The following is a 25,724-nucleotide window of genomic DNA, read 5'->3' as shown; positions in this document are numbered from 1 at the left end:
TCTTTAAAACATTATTTAATTAAATTAATATTTTATCTGATCTTGCATTGTGAATGGTTGTCTAAACGTTTGCTGATTATTGTCTAAGTTGGTTCCAAGACTAATTTAACTTCATTTCCAGATTCTTCAAGATAATCCTTGGTTCTCAAACATTAACATTTCATAGTAATGTTGCATCACTCATTTGGTCATAATTATCAATCATCTTTATTCAACTTGTTAATATTGTACATAGTCCATTAGTCTTCATTATTCTTTAATTCTGCTTGGTAGTTTAGTTGGATTGTTTTAGCAAAGTAAAGAGTTTGTTGATTGAAATATGTTTGACTTTGAGTTGACTTATTTTTGTTAATAAATTCTTGTATTTTAATAAATTGTGTGAATTCATTCCATATATGTGCAGAGTTTATGCTGTTCAATAATGTCAGAGCTCGTCTCACACCTTTCTATTTTGTCCTAATACCATCGCCTTACTGGGCTGGTATTCACAGGACAACCATTAACAGACCCAAGTATTATTTGATAAAATATTAAAATGTTAAAATTAAATATTAAATATGTTCATAATCACAACAACACAAGCTGACATTTTTTGTCATGTTGACTTTTCCAGTAAATCTGGAAACTGGTTCTGATAAATAAATACCAAAAATGAAAAGCTAATAGTTTTTAGACTATAAGTTCTGAGTTCACTGGGCCAGGGACAGCTTTTTGCTTTTTCTAGTATGACCTTTCATTTTTAACACATTTCCTCTATTCCACAGCGATGGAAAAAATAAGTACACTCTCTTTCATTTTGATGTATTTAGACAAATTATTTGATGGTCTTTTGAGGTATTAGAAATGTTGTTGATGTGTAACACATCAAACTCCCCACTGCTATTATTTTTTAAACAAAGGCAAAGTAGAAATGAAAAAGCTGGATGTGAAAAACTAAGTACATCCCATGTTTGAGCTTTAGCAGATTTTATCAGTCTCATACTTCTTCTTTTCAACATTTCTTCAGGTTGCTGAGGTTTGCAGACATTTGTTTCAGCAAAGCTTTGTGAAGGTCTAGACTTTGACTGGGCCATTGCAACACCCTGATGTTTGTCTTTTTCAGCCGTTCTGTTCTAAATTAGCAGATGTATATAGATAGACCCACATTTGACTCAATAATACAGATGAGTTCTTGTCCACTCAGTGACTGCAAGCTGCAAAACAAACCGATATCATCAGCCCTCTACCACCGTGCTTCACAGTTAAGTGAGGTCTTTGTGATTGGGAGCTTTCTTAAATGTTTCCCTGTTGTGAATAATCTTGATGGACTCCTGATTGTTTTTGAAATGACCTTATAAACCATCCCTGATTGATGAGCAGAAACAACCTCGTTAACAGACATCATGCAGCACTAATCTGCTTTTCTGTTAAACATGAAGTGACTGGGTTAAAAACAACCTGTTCTGAACAGAACCCACCCATCCTGATGTAGCAGGAGCAGTCTAACCTTCAATAAAATTTCAGATGAGACAAAGATGACTGAGATCCTGGAAGCCCCTCAGGTTTATCTGTAAAATACTAGCTTTAAGGGAGGTTGGTTGAATAGCTATACATAGTCAAGTTTCTGTTTTTTCTTAGTTTTGTGTTTGGACCATCAAAGCGGAAAATGAAATCAGTGTTATGAGCTTATAGGAGACTACAAAGCTACTTTTATTTCTCAGCTGTAAAGCGCCAAATTTGCTGAATATTCTTCAGAGATGTGATGGACCACAGTGTGACTCAAAATGACATTTAGGCTCTTCAGAGATGTTTGAAGTTGCATCTGAGGTTAAGGTTTTTTCTGAGAAGTGCTCAGACTTTACCTCCAGCATGACCACACAGATCTGTTTGACACACTGGATGATGGCTTCTGGGGTTCCCGAGATTGTCACAGCACGCTCAGTGGAGTTAGGAAGCATGTCCCCCGCCACCTGAACCTGGGCCCCTGTAGACTGGAAAAGAAGAGGAGACTGTGAGAGATGAATGCTTGCAGGTGAACTGTAACACCAACCGAACCGGCTGAGCTGCACGCAGGAGAACAGTGACTGACTTTTGCAGGGAAACAAACTGATCGCATCTGTCAAGCAGTTCCTCCAAGTGCAGGGTGGATATTTGTTTAGTGGCTTCTGAGTTAATTGAACTAATTAAGATGTTTAGACTGGCCTAATTTTTGATATTTCCCCCAGCTGAGACATGTCCATCTGGGATAACAACATCCTGGCTTGAGGACGTTCTGTTTGGCACCAGACCCCCCCGCATGGCATTTCTCAGGTCCCATCTGCTGACATTAACCTGAGGGCAGCAGGAAAACAAACCCCCCCACCCCCACACTCTGACAACAACAGCAAAGCTTGTCTCCAACATGTTTATTGGGCGGGAAATGTTATTGGCTTCTTGGCTGTCACTTAGCCTCCTCAGAGGGTGCTGGATTGTTTTTTCCTTGTCAGTCTTGCACTGTGAAAAATTAGTTTTCAACTAGAGGGCCCATCATTATCATGTAGGCATGAATAGCTCAGATATTAAAGGACTGTTCTGAAGATAATTGCCAAACATGGTTGCAGGGCTCAGAAAGAATGAACAGTTCTGACTTTGCCTCAAGCATCTGTTTTTTTTAGTGTCACTTCCAGAAACTGTTCACACATATTAGGATTGCCAGCTGGATCTTTACTCTATGTATCTCTTCACTGACTTCCAATTGGTATAACCAACTAAAGGCTGAACATGGGCATAATGCAGTTATTCACCATAACACCCACACTACCCTCTGATGTTTCTCTGGTCTCTTCAGCCATGTCCACAGTAACGTGGAATTTTTTACAAAACCAAGAAAGTTCTGCTTGGTTTTGGGCCTCCCCTCTACATGCCAGCAGAGTTTCTAATGAAAAACAAAGAGTTGAACCAGGTGAGAAAACAGTAAACAGTATTTGACTGTTTTCTGACAGAGTTGCAACATTACACTAATACTAACCCATTACCCATATCAATATAACTCATGTATCAATTTAAGACCTGCCTTCCATTTCAAATCGCACACCTACTTTAAGTAGTTAATGTTAACATTGGGTCTATTATTATGCTAATAAATCAAACAGACAGCTAAGTAACATTTTCCTATCTATTTATAATTTCTATATCATAGAGCATTATATTTAGCTTTCAACATACAGGGTTTGGACGATGAAACTGAAACACCTGATTTTAGACCACAATAATTTATTAGTATGGTGTAGGACCTCCTTTTGCGGCCAATACAGTGTCAATTCATCTTGGGAATGACATATACAAGTCCTGCACAGTGGTCAGAGGGATTTTAAGCCATTCTTCTTGCAGGATAGTGGCCAGGTCACTACGTGATACTGGTGGAGGAAAACGTTTCCTGACTCGCTCCTCCAAAACACCCCAAAGTGGCACAATAATATTTAGATCTGGTGACTGTGCAGGCCATGGGAGATGTTCAACTTCACTTTCATGTTCATCAAACCAATCTTTCACCAGTCTTGCTGTGTGTATTGGTGCATTGTCATCCTGATACACGGCACCGCCTTCAGGATACAATGTTTGAACCATTGGATGCACTTGGTCCTCAAGAATGGTTCGGTAGTCCTTGGCAGTGACGCGCCCATCTAGCACAAGTATTGGGCCAAGGGAATGCCATGATATGGCAGCCCAAACCATCACTGATCCACCCCCATGCTTCACTCTGGGCATGCAACAGTCTGGGTGGTACGCTTCTTTGGGGCTTCTCCACACCGTAACTCTCCCGGATGTGGGGAAAACAGTAAAGGTGGACTCATCAGAGAACAATACATGTTTCACATTGTCCACAGCCCAAGATTTGCGCTCCTTGCACCATTGAAACCGACGTTTGGCATTGGCATGAGTGACCAAAGGTTTGGCTATAGCAGCCTGGCCGTGTATATTGACCCTGTGGAGCTCTTGACGGACAGTTCTGGTGGAAACAGGAGAGTTGAGGTGCACATTTAATTCTGCCGTGATTTGGGCAGCCGTGGTTTTATGTTTTTTGGATACAATCCGGGTTAGCACCCGAACATCCCTTTCAGACAGCTTCCTCTTGTGTCCACAGTTAATCCTGTTGGACGTGGTTCGTCCTTCTTGGTGGTATGCTGACATTGCCCTGGATACCGTGGCTCTTGATACATCACAAAGACTTGCTGTCTTGGTCACAGATGCACCAGCAAGACGTGCACCAACAATTTGTCCTCTTTTGAACTCTGGTATGTCACCCATAATGTTGTGTACATTTCAATATTTTGAGCAAAACTGTGCTCTTACCCTGCTAATTGAACCTTCACACTCTGGTCTTACTGGTGCAATGTGCAATCAATGAAGACTGGCTACCAGGCTGGTCCAATTTAGCCATGAAACCTCCCACACTAAAATGACAGGTGTTTCAGTTTCATTGTCCAACCCCTGTATATTAGCCTGTAATGTTAACTACCCAGCAACATGATTCCTCAGCTGTTAGAATAGAAATGTTTGCATGAAAAGAACTCCTACAGTTAAAGTGACTTTTAACTACACAGAAAAGAGTTTAGGGCAACATGCTGTAATTCTAAAATACTGAATGTTTGTTCCTATTATCAATACTTTATTGTGAGTTACTATACATTCAGAAAAATGATTGTAGCCATGCGTTTTCTTTTATTCTTCAGGCTTTAACAAAATAATGAAGTGAAATGAGTGAAATTGTCTAATTTGTCTGGTTTGCAGATCTCCTCCTCTTTGTCTCATCATTAAATCTGACAAACATCAGTCAACAGCTGGACAAAAGCTTTCAAATCATGGATTTCATGAGAATGAAACATGTAGGCAACATAAAGAAACATCAGGCCAGACGCCATGTAATGTCTTCAGCAGCGCTATAATGTTAAGCATATGTGGTTATTGTGTGACAGCGCGTGCGCAGTCGTAAAAATTGAGTTTTGCACAAACTGTCCGCGAAGACAAGTATGCGCAACTATATTTTGGGAGAGGCAAGGCGAGGGCTTGTGATTGAGAATTGATTTGAGGGGGCCAAGCGTTTGTTGTTTTGCCCCTGCGTAAAGCAGGCCTAGGGAAAAAAGCCGACAAACCGTGTTTATTTTAATATTGTGCAACATCAGGTTTGTATTTTATTCATACAGGAACTACAGCACGTTAACTGGAACCTTTAGCAAAGGGAGGTGAGAATGTTGGTACTGTACCATACTTTCAGGTCAGGTCAGATAGACATTAGTTTTATTAATCAGTCATTTATTTAAGTGAGACTTGCTGATTTCTTTATGTTTTCTACAGGACAATCCAATAATTTTTTTGCATAAATGGGTCTCAAAATTGAGGCTGTTGTTTTCAAACTTTAGGATGTTTAGGTAAAATATAATTATTTGGAAAACAAATGTTATATATTCTAAACTCAGAATATATATGTCTAAAAGGCCTTTAGTGTAGTCATCTCTATTTTTGTCATGCTGTGTATTTGTTAAGCATGTAACTTGCTTAATTTTTCAACAGGCAACACAATCAAAATGCCGTTTAATGATATAAAAACATTCTTATCTTTAGTTGTCATTCAACTCTGTTATCTATTTATGCAGCCACTAGTAATTACTCCTCTTGGAAGAATGCATTTTCACTGAAGCCTACCTGATTTTCTGATTGTCTTTGTTTTTTATTGCCATGTAACATTTTACTCTTAATTTCCAAATGGATTATTGTGAAAATAGCACAATAAATGTTTTCTATGTAGCTAGTTTGTCTGTCTTTTTTTTCATTTTAAATTAGGTAATTTTATTTGGTAATTTTTAAATGATAAATGTACAAGGCTGTGTCATAGAATGATAACAGGAATCATGTTAATCCTTTATGGCGATTTGTATAGTATTTTTTTCAGGAGGTGGCCCAAAAATCACTGTCATTTAATTTAGCAGTAAAAAATGCAATTAGATGCACTGTACTGATGGTCTACTGAACAGCAGTTCAACATTAATTTCACTGCAAATTTAAATACAATAGCTCCTGAATATTTGTTGCCTGTAAGGTTCTGTTAATTTACCAACGGACAATTTATTTTTTTGAGTGGCTTACGTTACCTTAAACTACCTTGAGGTATAGTTATGCTGTTAGAGGCCTAGGTTGCTGGGTAACATACCAACCACTTATTCTCACTTTGTTACTATCTCTTACTACTCTCCAATTGTTAGCCTATTGTTAGCTTTGATGTTAATTGCCTCGTTATATCCTTATTTTTAAGTTGCTTTGGATAAAAGGATCTGCCAAATACATAAACAGTAACAATAAGGAATTATCTAAAGTTATTGCTGCCATTAATTTTGTGTTTTCGCTCAGTTTTCTTCTTTCTACAGAAGGTGCAGCAGGCCTGATGCTTCCGTGTTTTGGATATCTCATATTTTATAAACTAGTCCCTCACAGAGATGTTGCTGCCCTTAACTATATGTTCTCCCTTTGTTTTTCATTTAAATAGAAAGGACACCTGGGGCCAGTGCTTCTGGGTTTTTCTGTGGCTCATTCCTGTCCTCTCAGGCCCCAGTCAGTCATAGCAAATGCCCACCACTAATACTGCGCCACGTTCTGGCTCTGATTCTGGTACATTAGTTCAAGTCAAAGTTGCATTTAATGCAAGTCTTTATATGCAAAATAAAGGTTATTGGTTGAAAATTAAAAAACAGACCAGGAAAAATGTCAAACACATTTCTGACAGGGTATTAATGCGTCTGCAAGGATATTACAGGCATTTTAGTACTTCTCAATAAATAAAAAATTAGGTTGTTGATTTATTTACTCAGCTTAATAAAATATTTAGTACATGAATAGAGGCTAAAATCTGGTGCACCACCTCCTGTTTGTGTTGCACAAAGAACGAGGTAATTCACTACTTTTCTCGTACTCGTACTCGTACTCGTACACCAGTAATTCACCAAATGAACTTTAGTTTATTTACCTCTCTCATTTCTTTGATTTTGGAGCCTCCCTTCCCGATGAGAGAGCCACACTGACTGGCTGGCACAACAAGCCTTAAGGTGACGGGGGGCTTGCTGGTGACTGGGCTGTTACTCATGGAATTGATTATGTCCTGGAAAAAACAGATCATAATTCATTCTGCAGGAGTAATGTGGCCTCAAACATTCATGATGTTTAATTGTATTAGTAAAAATCATCCATTCAAAGCAAATCATCTGAAAAACATACACCCTGTTACTCATTATAAAAAAATATCTTCCTTCATTTTTCTAACCCTGCTAAAGGGGGATTGTTGTGGGTGTATTTGCATTTAGAGCCACCCTTTTTGTTCACATAAATTATTAACGACACAGAAATTTGTGTCCGCAGTCACATTTTTAGTATCAGATGATATCAGTAAAAAGAAAGCTGAATGGTAACTAATTAATTCAACCTTTGTGCTAATCTCCCAGCTCCCATAAACTTTTTTATTTATTTATTATTTGAGCCAGAGATTGGGTTTGTATGTTTAAATTAAAAATAAGCAAAACAAAATATTTCTGAGTTTGATAAAGTACTCAAACCTTGCGTGGGCAATCTCAGTTTGGAAAATCAGTCACCTAAGGGGACTGGTGTAGATTCTCAGTCAACCAGGAAATGACAATCGTAAGGCTCCCAAGTAGTCGGGCGCACTGTGAGCGGCGCAGACTGTGTCCGCGGACGTTTTAGGTTTTATAGTTGAGCTTACCAATTTCCTATATTTAATGTGACACCACATACGTGGTTGTAAAAATTCTGCCTTGTGCGGACATGTCCGGCGGGCATCCGCTTTGAGTCTGCCTTGAGTACGCACAGACGTCCGCACAATCAAGTAAGCCCCAATATGTAGGAGTCTTAAGTGCTTAGTTAGAAGGCAACTGGGCTTCTGCGTCTTATTGAAGATGTTTCACCTCTCATTTAAAGACTTCTTCAGTTCTGAACATGATTAAAAGTAACAGTCTAATAAGTTATAGTCAGCCACAATGGGTGAGAAGCTGTCCTTGTATTTAAAGTATGTGGTGGAGCGACAGAAATCCAACAGAGTGCAAATCTGACCTGGGTGCATTTGGTCCTGTCTTGTAGATGTTTGTCTTCTTCGAGGTGTTTTCTGACAGTTTCCACTACTTCCAGTGTCAGGATACAGGTAAAAAGGGAAGTGACATGAAATTATGAAAGTGTTTCTCTTGAATCCGGTTTCGGTTGCCTGGCAATGCTGTCAAAATCTACAGAGTTCTGTATGTGATGTGGCGCATTACTTATCAGTGGAGCTAAAACAGCACCCAGATGTTTACCAATGTTGTTGGTAACTTAGTTGACGATGGTGATGAGGCATCTCATTGGTGCTCCTTCCTTGTGCAGACCGTACATGCATGAAATGGCCTTACCAAGGTGTAACCTATGGTAGCAGCTCAGTGAATCAAAAAATAAGAGTAGAAAAGGTCCAGTTAACTTCTTCATACGCACTTAGGGTTTTCATGTCCTGGATAATTGAGAATCTACGACAGCTTGTTACCAAGGACCAAGGACCTAGGAATGGAGCGGGAGTGTGCAAAGATGTCTCAAAAGCTTGAAAATTCAACTTCAGATACAGAAAATAAGACATCACCCCCGACAGCATCCAACTCAGCTCTACAATCAAAGACTATAAAGCAAACAGATAATTTTTTCAAGGAACAGAACATGTTACTTAGCGGGAGAATATGACTGGTCCATTTCTCCAAGAAGGGACGTTCACACAGAATTAACAAAATCCACCAGCAGCTTTCAGCACTTCATCCTACCTCAGTCATAGTAATTTTATTGAAAAAGCCCAATTATCCAAACAACCAAACAGAAGACCAAAAGAACAACAATGCAAGTTCCCTAGATTACAGCAAAAACCCATCCGTGTCACAGGAATTGTCAGAGTCTACCAGAGAAGATGATGAGATGACTTCCAGCCTGGAAAGTCGAGGCCAAGGAATTAGTCTGATGGGCAGACGTTTCAGCCAAGGGTCTTAAATTTGCCCTCTTACCAGAAGAAATACCAGTTGTAGACCTTACAACTGCCACAGAGTCAGCCATAAGGAAAAGCAACATTGCTGAGGCAGAAGCAGAGCAAGTTGGGATGAAAGCTGCAACCCTTCCCATTGCTAAACCTCCTTCAAACCTCACACCTCAGAAGAGGAAGGCAATATCATCCCTCAGCAAGGACCCAAACGAGGAAAGTTGCTAATTATCGCATGATACATATGAAGCACTGAAGAGGGATCCAACAAGCACTTAAAAGATGAAGGTCACAGACTCCCTACAAAAACTAGAAAAAGACAAAGTGTTTGACAGAGTTTTGTTCCTAAGGGTTAAACCCTGGGGAGGCCATCACATTTTGTCATTTTGAATAAAAGGTCAAATGTCTCCAACAAATGAGAGAAGTCCAGTTGCTTTCTACTTAGGCACTTAGGATGTGTTTGAAATGAACTTATGTTTATTTTTTCTGTGCATTTCCCAATAGTTTTAGAGTAATGTGTAACATATTTTCAGGCACAATTATCCTCTTAATCTTTTATTTAAATAGGCATAAAGGTATGAACAAGGTCTGAAAATATACCAACAAATCCCAGACAGATGGATCTGAAAGTGAATTTATTATTAGAAGCTACCACAGATTCATACCTCCTCAAATTTATAGGCAATCATAGCAAAAGCCTTGAAAATGGTGTCTGTAGGTCCAGTGATGGTGACGATTCTCTCTGGACAGTTTCCCTCTGAAATGTTTATTCTTGCTCCACTCTGAAATAAAACCGCATATAGAAAACTTAACAAAACAGTAACACAATCAATGGTAATAAAAACAATTATGTTGTTAGCTGTAGGTCTGATATAAAGAGCCAATACCACAGAAATAACAGTGCTAAGATAGAATCTTCTGCTCAATTATCCTACAGCCATTTTTTGCTCCAAATTTCAGCAAAACTCTTCATCCACTGTGTAGTGTCACTATGGATTTGAACACTCACAGCAGACTGTAATGAGCTCCTGAATGAGCTGAACAATCATGCTTGTGCTATTCTTAGCATGCTACCACAACTGTTAGCATGCTAGGCCTAACGTCCAATGTAAGTGCAGGACATGGAAATCCTAGAGGGCAATGTATACTCAACAAGAAGAGAGAAATGTGTTCTCTCTCTGCATGGCAGCAAGAACAAAATTACATCATTATGTTCTTACAGGACTCTTTTGGGAGTTCTTGACACTTGTCCATGACCCATATTCTGAATAGAACCTTCTTCTTGCATCTGAGAAATATGAAGCGGGTGTGCAGCTATACTATGTAGTGTGTAACTTTGCTATTGCAGAGGAGTCAGTTTACAACTGAGTGCTCATTTCTGAATGTTCCCACCAGAGGACGATCAGAGCCCTCTCTGATATGTTTTAAAAGCATTTCTTGAATGGACCTAATAATAATAAAAAATAAAATCCTGCAATTATATTTAAAATCTGTATCATTTTAAAATTTTCCGAAAGAAATAACAAAACCACTCAAAAGCTGTCTAGAGCAGCGTTCATCCTATCAGAATTCATTCTGCTCTGTTGCTAAGCAGAAAACGGGACTTTGTCAACTTGGTGACTGGTGTACCCAATGGAAGCTCATCAACAAAATGATACTTACTCTAGAAGAGATCTGCCATGAATTCACCAACCAATCATATATTTCTTATAAGTTAGAGATTTTGTGATCATAAAGGTTATGACAAGATCTGTCAACCAATCAGAGCTCAGCATTAAGCTAGGAGACTCCATGTGTGTGCTTCAAGCTGCAATGTTCAGAAATGTTAGCTACAATAAGGAGGATGTTTTAGCTCAGTGGGATTATTTGAAAAAGAAGACCAAGCACAGGTGATAATTCAGAAACAAGCTTTTCACATCTTTCACATTTATAGCTTCAAGGAGCCATTAATTTAATTACTAACATTTAATTCAGTAAATGTTGATTCATCTTATGGAAACTCACCTCTTCTCGCATCTTTTTCACAGTTTCTCCTTTCTGTAAAAAAAGAAACCAAATAAAAAACATTTGAGCATAAATCAGTATTTCTTTGAGACGTCTAATTTTCCGGATGTGAACAGGAATACGCACCTTACCGATTATACTCCCCACCTCCTGCAAGAAAAATATCATCGTAGAGTTTTACAGATACAATATCTAATCAGTATTTACTGTATTATATGGTCTATTTAAAGTAAGCTTGCATTGGTTGTCCAAAATCAAAAGTAACTAACATCTACAAGTAGCTCCAGTGCTCCTGCACCCATTCTACAATCTGCTACAATTCAGATGTTATTTAAAAAGTTTGTTTCCTTGCTGTTGTCCCCCATTCCAGAGAAATTAATAAAATGTCCCATTTTACTGTAAAAGTCTGTAAGGGTCTGATGCCCCACTCTGATTTATCACCATTCCCCACATCCAGGGTTTTTCTTACTTTTCCATGCATCAGGAGGCGGATGGTCAGGGTGACATTCAGCCCACCCTCTGACTGGACTTTGGTGTTCTCCATGCTGAGAGAAGTGGGAATGGCTCTGCCCTTGAATGTCCTCAGTGGAAGATGGAGTACAGAGATATTACAGCCAGCCAGTCACCTGTCGGACCCAACATCACGTAAAAACACATCAACGCTGGTCTATGTGCATAACTGTTTGAGAATTATCAGAAAAACAAAAAAATATTTAATTAGAACTCTAACATAACACTCTAAATTGAAATATTTTAGGGAATTTTCTGAGAAATGTTACTTTTATGAATTCACCAAATACTTCTTCTACATGCCTGAAGAACAGATATGAACATTTAAAAATATCACAAAGCTTTTAAATCTGATTCATCACTTTTTATTTTTCACAAAGATGGTGCACCGAGCCTTTTTTTTTTATCTCAGGTGTGTTTTAAGGTGTTCTAGTGTTCCAGTTTTAAGTATAAGGCTTATTTTAGACTGGGGAAATGTCTTTACTGAAAAAAATAAAGGAATCTCTTTGTCACTAATGTTGGGACCAACATTTAAACTAAGTCAAATGTCTCCATGTGTTATAAAGGCTCACTGATTGTGAATCATTTCAATATTCTCATTTGCTTGTATCCCCCTGGCGTGAGTTGTGCTTCTTTCGCTGGGAGAACATGGTTGAAATGGTAATGTGCAGCCTTCACAGCAGTATGATATAATCATCCACCTTGTTTCAGTCCCGCTGCAGGGTACTCTCTTCATCCTTTCTGCTTTTATTGGAACACCACAGCATTAAGCTACAGGTTATAATTTTCAGCTAGACACTGTTTATTGTGGCTTTCTTAAACAAACAGAACAATATTCTTCCAGGAAAACAGATGAGGAGACATTGTTAGGAGTGCATCAGCTACTTGGATAATGGTTTTGCAGCACCTCTCTGGATAATGACCGGGGACGTGAATAGCTCAAGAATGGATCGTCAACAGGTTTCCTTTTCCTTCTAGAAGATGTGTAAGAGGGCTTTTGCAGAACGATAATGAGTTCTTTATCAATGAATGCTTCCCTATTCCATTCCACCATCCATTTCTGAATAGGAGAAGATCCGAGAATGACTTTTTACTCCTGCAAGATAATGGATGGGTTGCACCCATGTTTGTCAAGTTCTCTGAAGGTGGTCAGCCGATGTAAAAAGGCCCAAAAGAGAAGCCCAGACATCCAGGTGCCCAGTGACACTCTCTGGCCCATTTTGAAGCATTTGCTGGTAAAAAGAGACATGTAATCCCTCCAGCAAGTTCCAGGGATGCTCCAGGACCATTACCCAGAAGGATCGACTTGAAGAACCTCCAAAAGGAGAAGAAGATCATCAAACCATCTCAGCTGACTTCTTCCAATGGAAAAGACCAGTGTCTTCACTCTCAGCAGGACAGAAATGGGCCACATCTCTTCTGCCCATTTAGGAAACCCTGTGTCTTATTTAGAAAGATCAACTAGGACCAACACAGGAAGCTGCACCAACATCATGTCCTAGTTCAGATGGATTTACCAAGATAAGACCAGAAGAGACAAAAGTTAATGACAAACCAATTTCTCTACATTTTCCTTCCAAGCAGTCTGAGTTTCCAGATACGCTCTTACATATTTGATAGATGGTTCCCAGGCTTGGTGGAGTTCTTTTTAGGTTTTGCTTTGTACAGTTTTTCACCCATATTCAATTCAGCTTTTAAATCGGACCAGGCAGTAGTTCTCTGCAAATTTAGAACAAAATAAAGAAATGATTAACAATATCTGAGTGCATCTCTTTAAGAAAAGGCAGAAATGAAACAGGACGTAGTTTGTGGATATTTCTAAAGTATTTGGACATCAGTCAGTCAGTCATTTTCTACCGCTTATTCCATAGTGGGTCACGGTGGAGCTGGTTCCTATCTCCAGCAGTCTATGTATGGACATTTCATATTTATTTATTTACGCTAAGAAATAAAACTATAAATTAACTATAAAAAAGAAAAAAAATACTATCTAAATCTTTTTTTAACTGCAAGTTCTGGGCAGTAATAAATTAGGACACCCCCATGTTTATTCTCACATCAGTGCATCACATCGGGTGCACCAGATGGAAACATTGTTACTCAGAATTTGAAAGGTTTGTCCTGTTTTTACATTCAACAGTTAGTTGGGTGCTCCTGTTGAAGTGAGAGTGAAAACCATGGTGAGATCCAAAAAGCTGTCTGAGACCTTCAGAAAGAACATTGCAGCAATTTATGAGTCTGGTACAAGATTTAAAGAGATCTACTGCATACCAGTAAATACCAGTAAATCCACAAAGGAGGGGCTGAGAAGTAGAAAATATGAAATCCAAATTAAAGTCCAGATCTTAAAACCATACTCCTTAGCTACTAAGGAGTAGGGTGTAATTCTTCATTCCCTGTTGATAATTTTTGTTTAATTAATAAAACAAGGTTCATTTTACAATTTCTTTGAAGTTAAATACATTTATTTTTCTGAGATATATTAAAGAATAAAAATTAGAACTAAAAGTTTCTTTTAAAAGAGCTGAGTATTTAATGTGATTATTCATGATTGTACATAGGTAGTTTTTTAGTTAACATCTCTTTGAGAATGACCTTGTTGAGGATAAAATAGCATTTAATGTTTGATAAAGACCACTTCAAGAAACTCACTTCCTTCCAGTCTCACTTAAAAGCAGTAGAGGGATGACTTTGGAGCGTTGCACACTGCTGCACCTAAAGATGGGCTTAATTTGGCAGTTGACACTGGGCTGAAATGTTTCCCATCCAAGCTCAATTTACCAGCCAATTTTTAGGCACACAGGCCCCAACATGCACATGTTTTCTGGGGAATAACAGAAGCAATTATTCAAGCTGCTTGGAGACAAGGACATACTCTTTATTCAGTAGATGGGTGATCACCTCCAGCACTCAACTATGGAAAAGTTACAAATGCTTCTGAAGGAAATTCATCTCAACTCCATCATAGAAGCATTATATCAGTTTCAAATTCAGTCGGGCGCACTGTGAGCGGCGCAGACTGTGTCCGCGGACGTTTTAGGTTTTATAGTTGAGCTTACCAATTTCCTATATTTAATGTGACACCACATACGTGGTTGTAAAAATTCTGCCTTGTGCGGACATGTCCGGCGGGCGTCCGCTTTGAGTCTGCCTTGAGTACGCACAGACGTCCGCACAATCAAGTAAGCCCCAATATGTAGGAGTCTTAAGTGCTTAGTTAGAAGGCAACTGGGCTTCTGCGTCTTATTGAAGATGTTTCACCTCTCATTTAAAGACTTCTTCAGTTCTGAACATGATTAAAAGTAACAGTCTAATAAGTTATAGTCAGCCACAATGGGTGAGAAGCTGTCCTTGTATTTAAAGTATGTGGTGGAGCGACAGAAATCCAACAGAGTGCAAATCTGACCTGGGTGCATTTGGTCCTGTCTTGTAGATGTTTGTCTTCTTCGAGGTGTTTTCTGACAGTTTCCACTGCTTCCAGTGTCAGGATACAGGTAAAAAGGGAAGTGACATGAAATGATGAAAGTGTTTCTCTTGAATCCGGTTTCGGTTGCCTGGCAATGCTGTCAAAATCTACAGAGTTCTGTATGTGATGTGGCGCATTACTTATCAGTGGAGCTAAAACAGCACCCAGATGTTTACCAATGTTGTTGGTAACTTAGTTGACGATGGTGATGAGGCATCTCATTGGTGCTCCTTCCTTGTGCAGACCGTACATGCATGAAATGGCCTTACCAAGGTGTAACCTATGGTAGCAGCTCAGTGAATCAAAAAATAAGAGTAGAAAAGGTCCAGTTAACTTCTTCATAAGCACTTAGGGTTTTCATGTCCTGGATAATTGAGAATCTACGACAGCTTGTTACCAAGGACCAAGGACCTAGGAATGGAGCGGGAGTGTGCAAAGATGTCTCAAAAGCTTGAAAATTCAACTTCAGATACAGAAAATAAGACATCACCCCCGACAGCATCCAACTCAGCTCTACAATCAAAGACTATAAAGCAAACAGATAATTTTTTCAAGGAACAGAACATGTTACTTAGCGGGAGAATATGACTGGTCCATTTCTCCAAGAAGGGACGTTCACACAGAATTAACAAAATCCACCAGCATCTCAACTCCATCATAGAAGCATTATATCAGTTTCAAATTCATGAAATGTGGCAAAGCTGAAACTATTTAATGTATTCCTAATAATTATGTACATAAGTTGATTCCAACATTTTCACAGAATGAACGAGTCATCCTTGTGGAGATCAACAACAAACAGAACCATCAAACTGGACCCAACCTCTCCTATCAGCAACAGTTAAATGCAGTGAAACCAAAGCTGATGGAGGACAGAACAAGTTTCATTCAACTGTTGTCTTGTAAACAAATATTCAGAGGAAAAGATGTGATTTTTATCCTCCAGCCTGATTCATGTTTTGTTTTGTGATTGTCTGACGTCTTTACCTCTCTGTGGTACTAAAGTAACGAGAAGCACGTGGACAACAGCGATAGTGAAGGCTGAAAAAGATTTAATATAAATATGTCAGGTTTGTTCCAGGCTTAATGATCTCGTGCTTTTCCCAAAAAAATGGTGCTGCAACCAAATGTGTTAAAAAGCTCCTGATTCAGATAATTACTCAGGCTCTTTTCACACATGGATCTGCTCTTTTTATTCATGTTGGTGTTATTGAAACAAATCCAGGGGTTCCTACTGTGATCAGGAGAAATTTAGCAAGCTTTTCTATACAAATTACTGTTAGATTAGAGCTACAATGATTACTAAAGCTGATGTTTGGATGGATTTGAAGCACAATGATTAGTGATAACTTTTCCTAGAATAGGTTATGTAAAAAAATGGAAACAGACCCAATGTTCTGAAGTGTCCTTGTTTGCAATGTCATGCAGGAAACTTGCTATTTCCTGTCTGACTGGCCACAAGATGAAGGATGGTACTGAAAGTGGGTTTTTGTGGTTCATTTATTTTCATATCACTGTCAAAACGTCTAATTTAGAAAGAACTATTCACATTTCCAACAACAAATGTTTATTATCAAATATAAATATAATTGCTTTTTCTCTAATATACCTAATATGTTTCCCTTTTTTTTAAACTGGAGCTGATAGCTTCAACAAATAAACATTTTACTCCATGCAGCAGATAAGCAAGGAACATTAGCACTCGATTTTTACCCACAGATTTGAATAAAAAGCAATGCAATCAATAAAAAACAAGCAATTAAATTAGCAACAAACGCTTTCCTTAATATTCCAAAATAACTAACTTTAAAAAAACAATCACTGAGAAAAACATTTCCGCAGCTAACAGGAGAGGTCTCATAAGACGCAGAAGATGCTATGTAGGCATCTAAAACAGCATTGCCAGCAACTGATGCATTTGGACAGGGGTCCCATTATGGGTTTGCATAAGTCCAAGCAGTCATAATGTGCAGTGTATATTGTGTATTTCAACCAAAGAGACGTTACGATGGCCCAATAATGGTGGTGATGCGTAGGGTCATCCGTATCGTCTCTGAAGGATGTGCATTGCTTTTGATGCACTCCCATTCTGAACACTGCATGTTCACTAGAATCATGGGTGTGGACTTCACAGTGTTCAACTGTATCAGGACAGGGAGCTTTACTCTGATTTCACCATTTGGTTCCATTTTATTTTTTCATATTTAGGTTTAAGCTTAGAGTCTGAGAATCATGAGTAAATGCGCCGTGATAATTATTACCCGAAATTAAACGGGAAGTAAGTAATGCTTGCTTGTAGTGCCACCACCTTGCTGTATGTCATGTTTCTCTTTCATTTTGAAACATCCAGCATGCCGAGGTGAGTAAAGTATCTGTGAGATGAAGGGATGTAATTATTGGATCATTGCTGCAATATCTGAGTTGCAGTTGTAGTGATTCTGTACCAGTGGCACAGTGATCATTTCTGTGAAGTTAAATATAAAATGAGGCCCATTATCACCACCATCACCCACAGCAGAATGCGATTTTCTCTCAGAAATCTCCTAAAGCCTCGATGAAATGTTGACAAGCTGAAGGGAATGAATCTCCTTGGCTACATGTGACGATGAGGGCTTTTCTGGAGCAATTTTGGGTCTAAGCTGGATTTCTGCCCACTCTCCACCCCCATGTGTCTCTATGTGTCCTACAACCAGGCTGAACCTGCCATGTCCAATCAGTTGGCCTGACTGAGATCTCAGCTAAAATTACAATAACAAGCCAATGCCTGTTTTCATTGTTCTCTTGCCACGCAGCATTAGCTTGGAGGTTTTTATTTAAGCTGTTGGTGTCTGCTTTTTCTCCATTAGACCATAAAATCACATGAAAAACATCTTAATCTCAGTGAAGATACTGTATGCACCATCTCCTGCCTTAAGACAGCAAAAAGTAACACTGCAGTAACAAAAGAAACAAAAAAATCACATGATTTTTTTTGAATTTCTGAAGCATTGGGAATAAAATCTATTTTCAAGATATGCAACATGTTTCAGCATGACTGATGCCGCAGACAATCACATGATAGAAATGGTTTTCAACACATCTCAAATAACAAATAATTCAACATTTTTGATTATATTAGGTAGAAAAAAACTAAATATGGAATAAAAATTCAGGAACAGCTTGATGTTATTTTACCCCACAGTTTTAACGATCTTTAGGTGTCGTTAGTTGAAACATCTAATCCTTATGAGGAATTCAAAGGAAATCATTCTGCTCCGATTCCTCTCCCTGCAATAACACCATGCATGCAGTCATGCAGTAGCGACGGCCCAGAATAATATGTTCTACTTTATTTGACCATAATCCACCAGACCAAAGACATTAAAACAATTATGTTAGGTCATTTACAAATATACAGAAAAAAATTACCTTTTATGCAGCTCCAACTTTATGAACATCACCTCACCTTCTAAAGTTACATCCTATTTTTCAGTAAGACGCATTCAATGCTGGCGAGCAACTGGTCAAGACATGATGTCATGCAGGCATGACCGATGACGTCACAATTTTGACACGTGAGTCGTAGAGAAATCCAAGTTTGGTTGAATTTTGGAGCTGCTCGGTTTGTAATGCTATGACCATTCCATGGAGCAAACGTTTTGGGCAAAAGATACGACCGGTGCCCCAGATTAGGATGCCCCTCAGGGTGTGGGTGTGGGCAGGTCTGGAGGAGCATGTCTTGAAGACATAAAAGCTTGGATGACTTTAAATTTTCTGCTTCTAAATTCAGACAAGACAGAAGTGTTCGTCTTTGGACCGGAGTCTTTGAAAAAGAAACTGCTTAGTCGATCACTTAACCTGGATGGCATTAAATTGATCTCCGGTAATAAAGTAAAAAACCTTGGTGTTATTTTTGACCAGGACATGTCATTTAAATCCCATATTAAACAGGTTTCTAGGATTTCCTTCTTTCATCTCCGGAACATTGCCAAAATTAGAAATATCCTATCCAGGAGTGACGCTGAAAAACTAGTCCATGCATTTGTTACTTCAAGGCTGGACTATTGTAATTCTTTACTATCAGGATGTCCACAAAATGCAGTTAAAAGCCTTCAGCTGATTCAAAATGCTGCAGCAAGAGTTCTGATGAAAATTAAAAAGAGAGATCATATTTCTCCTATTTTAGCTTCCCTTCATTGGCTCCCTGTTAAATCCAGAATAGAATTTAAAATTCTCCTCCTCACATATAAAGCCCTTAATGATCTAGCTCCATCATACATCAGAGATCTGATTGGTCCATATGTTCCTAACAGAGCACTTCGTTCTCAGACTGCAGGTTTACTGGTGGTTCCTAGAGTCTCTAGAAGTAGAATGGGAGGCAGATCCTTTAGTTATCAGGCTCCTCTCCTGTGGAACCAGCTCCCAGTTTTAGTCCGTGAGGCAGACACCCTGTCTACTTTTAAGGCTTAAAACTTTCCTTTTTGATAAAGCTTTTAGTTAGAGTGGTTTAGTTTATCAGGGAGGGAGCCTTCCTCCTTCCCTGTTGGTTGGAGTAAGGGGGAGTCAGGTTTAGCCTAAACCGGCTCAGTTATGGTTGAGGTGAAAACACACCCTCCATTTCTGCTACCTGTATGACCCCTTCTCTTTTCCGATGGTTATAATCAGTCTGACAGAGAGAGGTATCCCAATCCTTGTGGTCTTTAGTATAACAATGACCATCAGTGGGCTCTAGATGGACAAACTGTCTACTTTTAAGGCTAGGCTTAAAACTTTCCTTTTTGATAAAGCTTATAGTTAGAGTGGCTTAGGTTATCCTGAGCTATCTCTGTAGTTATGCTGCTATAGGCTTAGGCTGCTGGAGGACATAATGACCACTTTCACTCTCTTCGCTACAATCTCATACTACTCTCCAATTTTGCATTATTTGCTGTTATTTCAGTTTTTAACTTCATGTTGTCTCTCTTTTCTCTTCCTAGAAGCTACACCTGGCCTGACTCTGTCTCTACCTGTGACACCTTCCTGGAGAGGGGCATTGTCCAAGCTTCTGCTGGCAACAGCTTAATGCTTACCAGCTACCAATGATCCACTTGGTCCTCTCTTTCAGTGTTTAACCCTTTCTCTCTCCTAGACATGGCTACTGACTGAGTTTTTACTGTAACTATCTCTATGTGCTCTCTTTCAGACCCTATCCTTGAAAACTGGCTCAGAGTTTATCTGTTCTTTCCTCCTAGATGAAGCCTCTAAAGGAGCTACATCCATCAACATTTACTTTTCCTTCCCATAGAAAGTACTCCTGGATCAGTACTTCTGTGTTCTTTTTGTGTCTCTGCTCTGTTCTCTCAAACCCCCAGTCGGTCGTGGCAGATGGCCGCTCACACTGAGCCTGGTTCTGGTTCTGCTGGAGGTTTCTTCCTGTGAAAAGGGAGTTTTTCCTCTCCACTGTCGCTACATGCATGCTCAGTATGAGGGATTGCTGCAAAGTCAACGCCAGTGACTGTCCACTGTCTCTACATGCTCATCCAGGAGGAGTGAATGCTGCAAGTCACTGACTGGATGCAATCTGCTGGGTTTCCTTAGATAGAAAAACCTTTTATCCAATTTGAATAAATAACTGAATCTGACTGCACTGTTCAATGGTTACGATTAATTGGAATGTATGTACCTGACTTGAAATCTGTATGATTCGATTGAATTGACTTAGCCCATTTTAAAGTTACCCACCTGTCACAGAATGCAACAGGAAACAATACTCTCAAATTATTTTTACCTCTGCCTTCCTCCCTCCCTGTTGGATGGAGTAAGAGGGAGTCAGGTTTAACCTAAACCGGCTCATTTATGGCTGAGGTGCAAACAAACCCTCCATTTGTGCTACCTATGCGACCCCTTCTCTTTTCCAATGGTTATAATCAGTCTGACAGAGAGACGTACCCCCAATCCTTGTGGTTTTTAACATAATAATGGCCACCAGTGGGCTCTAGATGGACAAACTTTATCCGTTTATTATTTTATTTAGTACCCCTACACATAGCCCATTCTAAAATGGCCAAACTTGAACACTCAGTAGTTTAATCTAACCTACAACCCCGCACCATTCCAAACCCCTTGAGAAGTGCCTTGAGACAACATGTGTTGTGAATTTGTGCTATATAAATAAAACTATATAAATATATGTAAGGAATCCCCAGAAATCCAAAGGTAGAGTGAAAGAACCCACTGCCGTCCTGTCTGACAGTTACCACTGTGGCCGCCAGAAGCATTGCTGTCCACTGTCTCCAAATGTGTCTCTAAGCCAACCAGACAGTGGAGAAGTGTGCCTCTTTGGGTCATACAGCTGCTCTTATGAGCTGCAGCACCCGTTGGACCTAAAGGCATTTCCCTGCTTTTGTTCTAAGCAGATTCTGTTGTAAATGGTGACGAATTCTCTAGGGTTTTCTGGATGTTTGTTTTGTTATCCCATTTCAATTCTAATTTTCCTTCCTAGGATCAGAAACAGATCCTAAAACTCAGAATTAAACCCTCAAAATAATCTTCTTCTTGATATGTATTTGTTAATTCTTCAGAAGTTTGTGTTGCATTCAGTACATCCAGTGAGTGATTTACAAACGTTAGATTTTCCATAATTAAAATGAGAAGAAACTCTCCTTTATGAGTGTAGTTTTTACCTTCCTGGAAAGGTCAACATCTCCAAAGAATTTACTTTATTGATCAGATTTAAGACTTTTTTTAACTTGGTTTTATCAATATTAAACTACTCAAGTAGTGCTCTATCTTGGTTGAATCTGGTAATAATTTACTGCTAAATTTAAAAACATTTATGCAGTTTAGAAATGTGATGTTTTCTGGTAGCCACAAGCCAACTGAATAAATACAAATGAACTATGAAACAAATGCTTGTATTTTTATGCTAGGGGTTTCTGCATGAGATATTGTGTGTTGTTGATTTACTGATTACATTTGCAGGGGCAGGGGTTTGTTTTGTGACCAGTGGGTGGCCGGTTTGAGCCCCCGCTATATCTGTCTCAGTCTTTGTGTCCTTGTGCAAGACACTTCCCCCTCCTTGCCTGCTGATGGTGGTCAGATGGTGGCCTGTGTATAGCAGCCTCACTTCTGTCAGTGTGCCCCAGGGCAGCTGTGGCTACAATGTAGCTCATCACTGTTGGTGTATGAATGGGTGGATGACTGAATGTAGTGTGAAGTGCTTTGGGGTCTCTGGGGACTTGATAAAGTGCTATACAAGCAATTTACCATTTGTTTTTAATTCCGGACCTTCTTTCTGAGAGTTTGTGTGTTTCTGTGTCTGCAGGGCATCATTGCAGCCATTCCTATAGAGACTCTACATGCAGCAGAGATAATGCTTAGTTGATTTTGTGTTTGGCTGTTGGTGTGTCTGTATGTGCAGAGTATCGCCAAAACAGGATCAGGTGACAACAGTTTTAAACAAGCCAAATCTCTTACTACAGGTTTGGGTTTTTAGGTTTTAAAAAAATTGAAAATTGTAAGTTGCAACTCTTTAGCAATTCATTACGAATAAACGAACCTGTTGTCATTGTGTCCCACAAATAAAAACATTTCTATATGCATTTGCTGCTTGTCTGTCTCATCATCCCTAACATCCCTCTTGTGCCTGAAGTGAAACCTGGTAAAGGCAACATGATGCCAACTGTTTATACTGGGAGACTGTTCTCAGTCTTGCACGTGTTCAGGCAGGGAAGTAAATGATATTGCTCCAGCCGTAAATAAGATTCACAATAAATGTGTAATTAATTGCACCTGCTGCTCCGGGTTAGACACATCAAATGTAGGCATCTAACAGCTTTAACACCTTTGACCTGGGGAATGGGCATTTGACTCTTCTCTAACATGTTTCTTAATCTGGAGAATGCATTGAATCCTGTTCCCCAAAGGGATTTTGCAGGGTGTGTCAAAATCTCATCTTTGTGTTTTTTTAAGAAGCTGTAGATCTTCTGAAAGTTTTAAGCCCAACCTGGAGGACTTTGAATGTCTTCTTAAGGTGTGAGGTCTGGGTCCTTAAGGAAGATGGGGGTCTGCTCCTTTTGGGTTGGGGTTGAGTCTCTGCCTCAAATGGAGCACTTTCTCTTGGTCAAGAGTGATGACAGGATGCAGCAGGAGGTAGGCTGATAAACTAGTTTTTCATCTGCAGTAATGGTGCTTCTACTCTGGTTTACTGTGATCACCAAAGAGCTTACCCAAAGGTGTAGCTCCTGATTTACTGCTCATGAGATCTGGTCCATCACTAAAAGAACAGCATCACAGATAAGAAGAACTGAAGTGAACCATCTGACCGAATGGTCCAGGCTCATCCTGAGAGATAAAGCCCCTTCATAAAGCCAGGAGGTCAGTGTAGACCTCCTTCTCCATCTAACAGAGTCAGTGGAGGTGGTTGTAGCATCAGATTAGGATCCTCACTGCAGGTTTTTCAGTCATTTTGCACTGGAAAGACAACGTAAGACAAACCCAGAACTCACTGGAGGGACAACATGTCCCTTGTGGTCCATAATTGTCTTAACATCACCAGGAGAGAAGGACATCCCAGACTCACGGAGAAACAGATAGTTAGAAGCATTAATTTCAGATGGACGGATGGATGGAGGGATTTACCTGTTTTTGTGCAGGTTTGAAACAAAAATGTATTTAATGACAAAGATCGAAATAAAATATTACTCAACAACCAAAAAAAAAACTACTTCACTGGTCCACATGTGGATTTGTCATCAGATCCACTTTAAAGAACAGACCCACTGAGGTCTCTGAGAATCTAGATTTCTGTTTCCAGCCATGATATGCTTTCCCAATTAAGTAGGACAATTCATTCAACCAGCTGTATATTTTCACCAGATAATAAATGATGTGGCAGAGAATCTAATTTCATTTCCAATAAAACATTTTTCTTCATGACTGCATTTTCAGAGATGTATTGCAGAAATCAGATGGGTGGGCTTATAAATGATGGATAATACCAAGAAGAATAATGTAGATAAACACACTGGAGCAGTGTGGAGCCCAAATTAAATGAGTTTCCCCCATAGAGCTCCGTCTGTTTTTAGTTCAGATGCCCTCAACATCGTCTGAACTCTATCATGCAATCCCCAGCTCCACCAACCTCATCATGGTCCAGCAGGACCAAGATCAGTCCTTCATGATGTTGTTCATTATTTCATCAGAACAGGGCTGAGAAAGGATAGCAGGAGAAGATGATAGTTGAAGAGCTTTTTAAATAGCGCATTCTACCCATAAAGAAACAGTACAAATAACAGTATTTCTTTCATTTTAGTTCTTTTTGTCTGTGTTTTAAAGCTAATGATAGAGTCTGCATCATCGTCAGAGGTCGTTCTGAACTCATTGTAGTCTGCCCTTATTTGCATTAATCATATAAGCGACGTCTTTAGAGGCTGACGCTTTCATTCACTTCAACTTCTGGGTGTTCATTGTCATTATTTGATTGTTAACTGATTGTTATTAATGTCGTCTTTATCAACACTGAACAACAACACTGGGATCATTGTCCAGTTAGAACACAAACTGTGTCTAAATTTTAACCATCTAGTTGTTGATTTCAGGTGAAGTTAAATAATTTGGAGGTAATTCTCCTTCATTATTCCATCTTCTGTGTGCAATCCACAAGTACCACCAGCAAAGGAACAACTGCAGAGCATGATGCTACCACCACCATGCTTGACAGTTGTTACAATGTTCTTTAGTTTGCAGGACTCACCTGGAATCTTTCTAAAATGTCTCCTGACATTATGTCCAGCTGGGCCGGTGTCAAGGAACCAACCCTTTCTGATACGAAGTGTGTTCAAATATAAGCTAGAAGTTTGTTGATGGATACAAAAAAGTATGTATAATGTTGACCCTGTGTGGACCAAAGAGAATCAACAATATATGCATACTTGTGGTAAATGGACTGACCTTAAGTAAGGTTTGCTAAAATATACTTATTACTCAGTGGTTTTACATTAGAGCCACGTTTACTAACCCTAACCCACATTTACCATGTCGACGTGTGGATCAGTGAGCAACTAAGTGCCTGGCCCATGGGTCCACCAACATGTGGCAAGGGAGAAAGATGATACTGTACCCCCAACCTTCAGACTCAACAAATGCACTCAGTCCTTGTTTTTAAAAATCTATGCAGTTGTATATTTTAAAGTTCTTCTGACCTGGAAAAGTAACAGATCAAATAAATTATTAAAAGACTAAATATCACATTCATGCCTATGATGAGAGGGTGAAAACGTCTGACCAGAAATATACTTGAGATTGAAGATCTAACACAAGCTGTAATTATTTACAACATCCAGCTCCCTAACATTCAAGGATTCCTTCCAGAGGGTCTTTCTCTAGACATAGGTTGAGACTTTAAATCTGGTTGCTATGTGAAACTCATGGTATATGTTACTGTATATAATGGGAATTTTTCCTCCATGCATGTTTCATAGAGACACTTTTAACTTCATGGATGTCAAATGGAAGCTGCATCGCTATCAGTTAGGGCTTTGTGGAGATCCGCCATGTGCGTGATCCTTGAGCTGTTTGACGGCTGCTTTTTGGACCTGATGTTTTTTGCACATTGCAGCAAGCACATCAGAACACGTTCACCTTACGTCACACTGCCCCATGTCCCACCCACACCTCTATAGGGCTCAGGCACTGATATTTGTATGTCCCTAAAGGTCACGTGACAAATCAATCAATAGAGTGACCAAAGTGGTTCACAGGTAAAATGAAATAAGGCCTGCTGGT

At 39.3% G+C, this 25,724-nt stretch overlaps 1 protein-coding gene across 15 annotated transcripts in view; it reads right to left on the bottom strand.

Annotated features, from left to right (window-relative positions):
* The window catches only part of LOC124871305 (poly(rC)-binding protein 3), a 103,153-nt gene that overhangs the window by 20,713 nt on the left and 56,716 nt on the right, over positions 1 to 25,724 (bottom strand). For all 15 annotated transcript variants that reach the window (XM_047370534.1, XM_047370530.1, XM_047370531.1 and 12 more), the window contains exons 6-11: positions 11,475 to 11,631; positions 11,132 to 11,155; positions 11,006 to 11,038; positions 9,667 to 9,783; positions 6,977 to 7,108; positions 1,842 to 1,970 (exon numbers count right to left, since the gene is read on the bottom strand). In XM_047370534.1, coding sequence (XP_047226490.1) covers positions 1,842 to 1,970; positions 6,977 to 7,108; positions 9,667 to 9,783; positions 11,006 to 11,038; positions 11,132 to 11,155; positions 11,475 to 11,549 — 510 coding nt within the window. In that variant the 5' untranslated portion in view covers positions 11,550 to 11,631. The remainder of the gene's footprint in view (positions 1 to 1,841; positions 1,971 to 6,976; positions 7,109 to 9,666; positions 9,784 to 11,005; positions 11,039 to 11,131; positions 11,156 to 11,474; positions 11,632 to 25,724) is intronic.

The sequence above is a fragment of the Girardinichthys multiradiatus genome, chromosome 7 (genome assembly GCF_021462225.1).
Source record: "Girardinichthys multiradiatus isolate DD_20200921_A chromosome 7, DD_fGirMul_XY1, whole genome shotgun sequence".
Taxonomy (NCBI): Eukaryota; Metazoa; Chordata; class Actinopteri; order Cyprinodontiformes; family Goodeidae; genus Girardinichthys; species Girardinichthys multiradiatus.
This window is presented reverse-complemented; position numbering and strand designations above follow the sequence as displayed.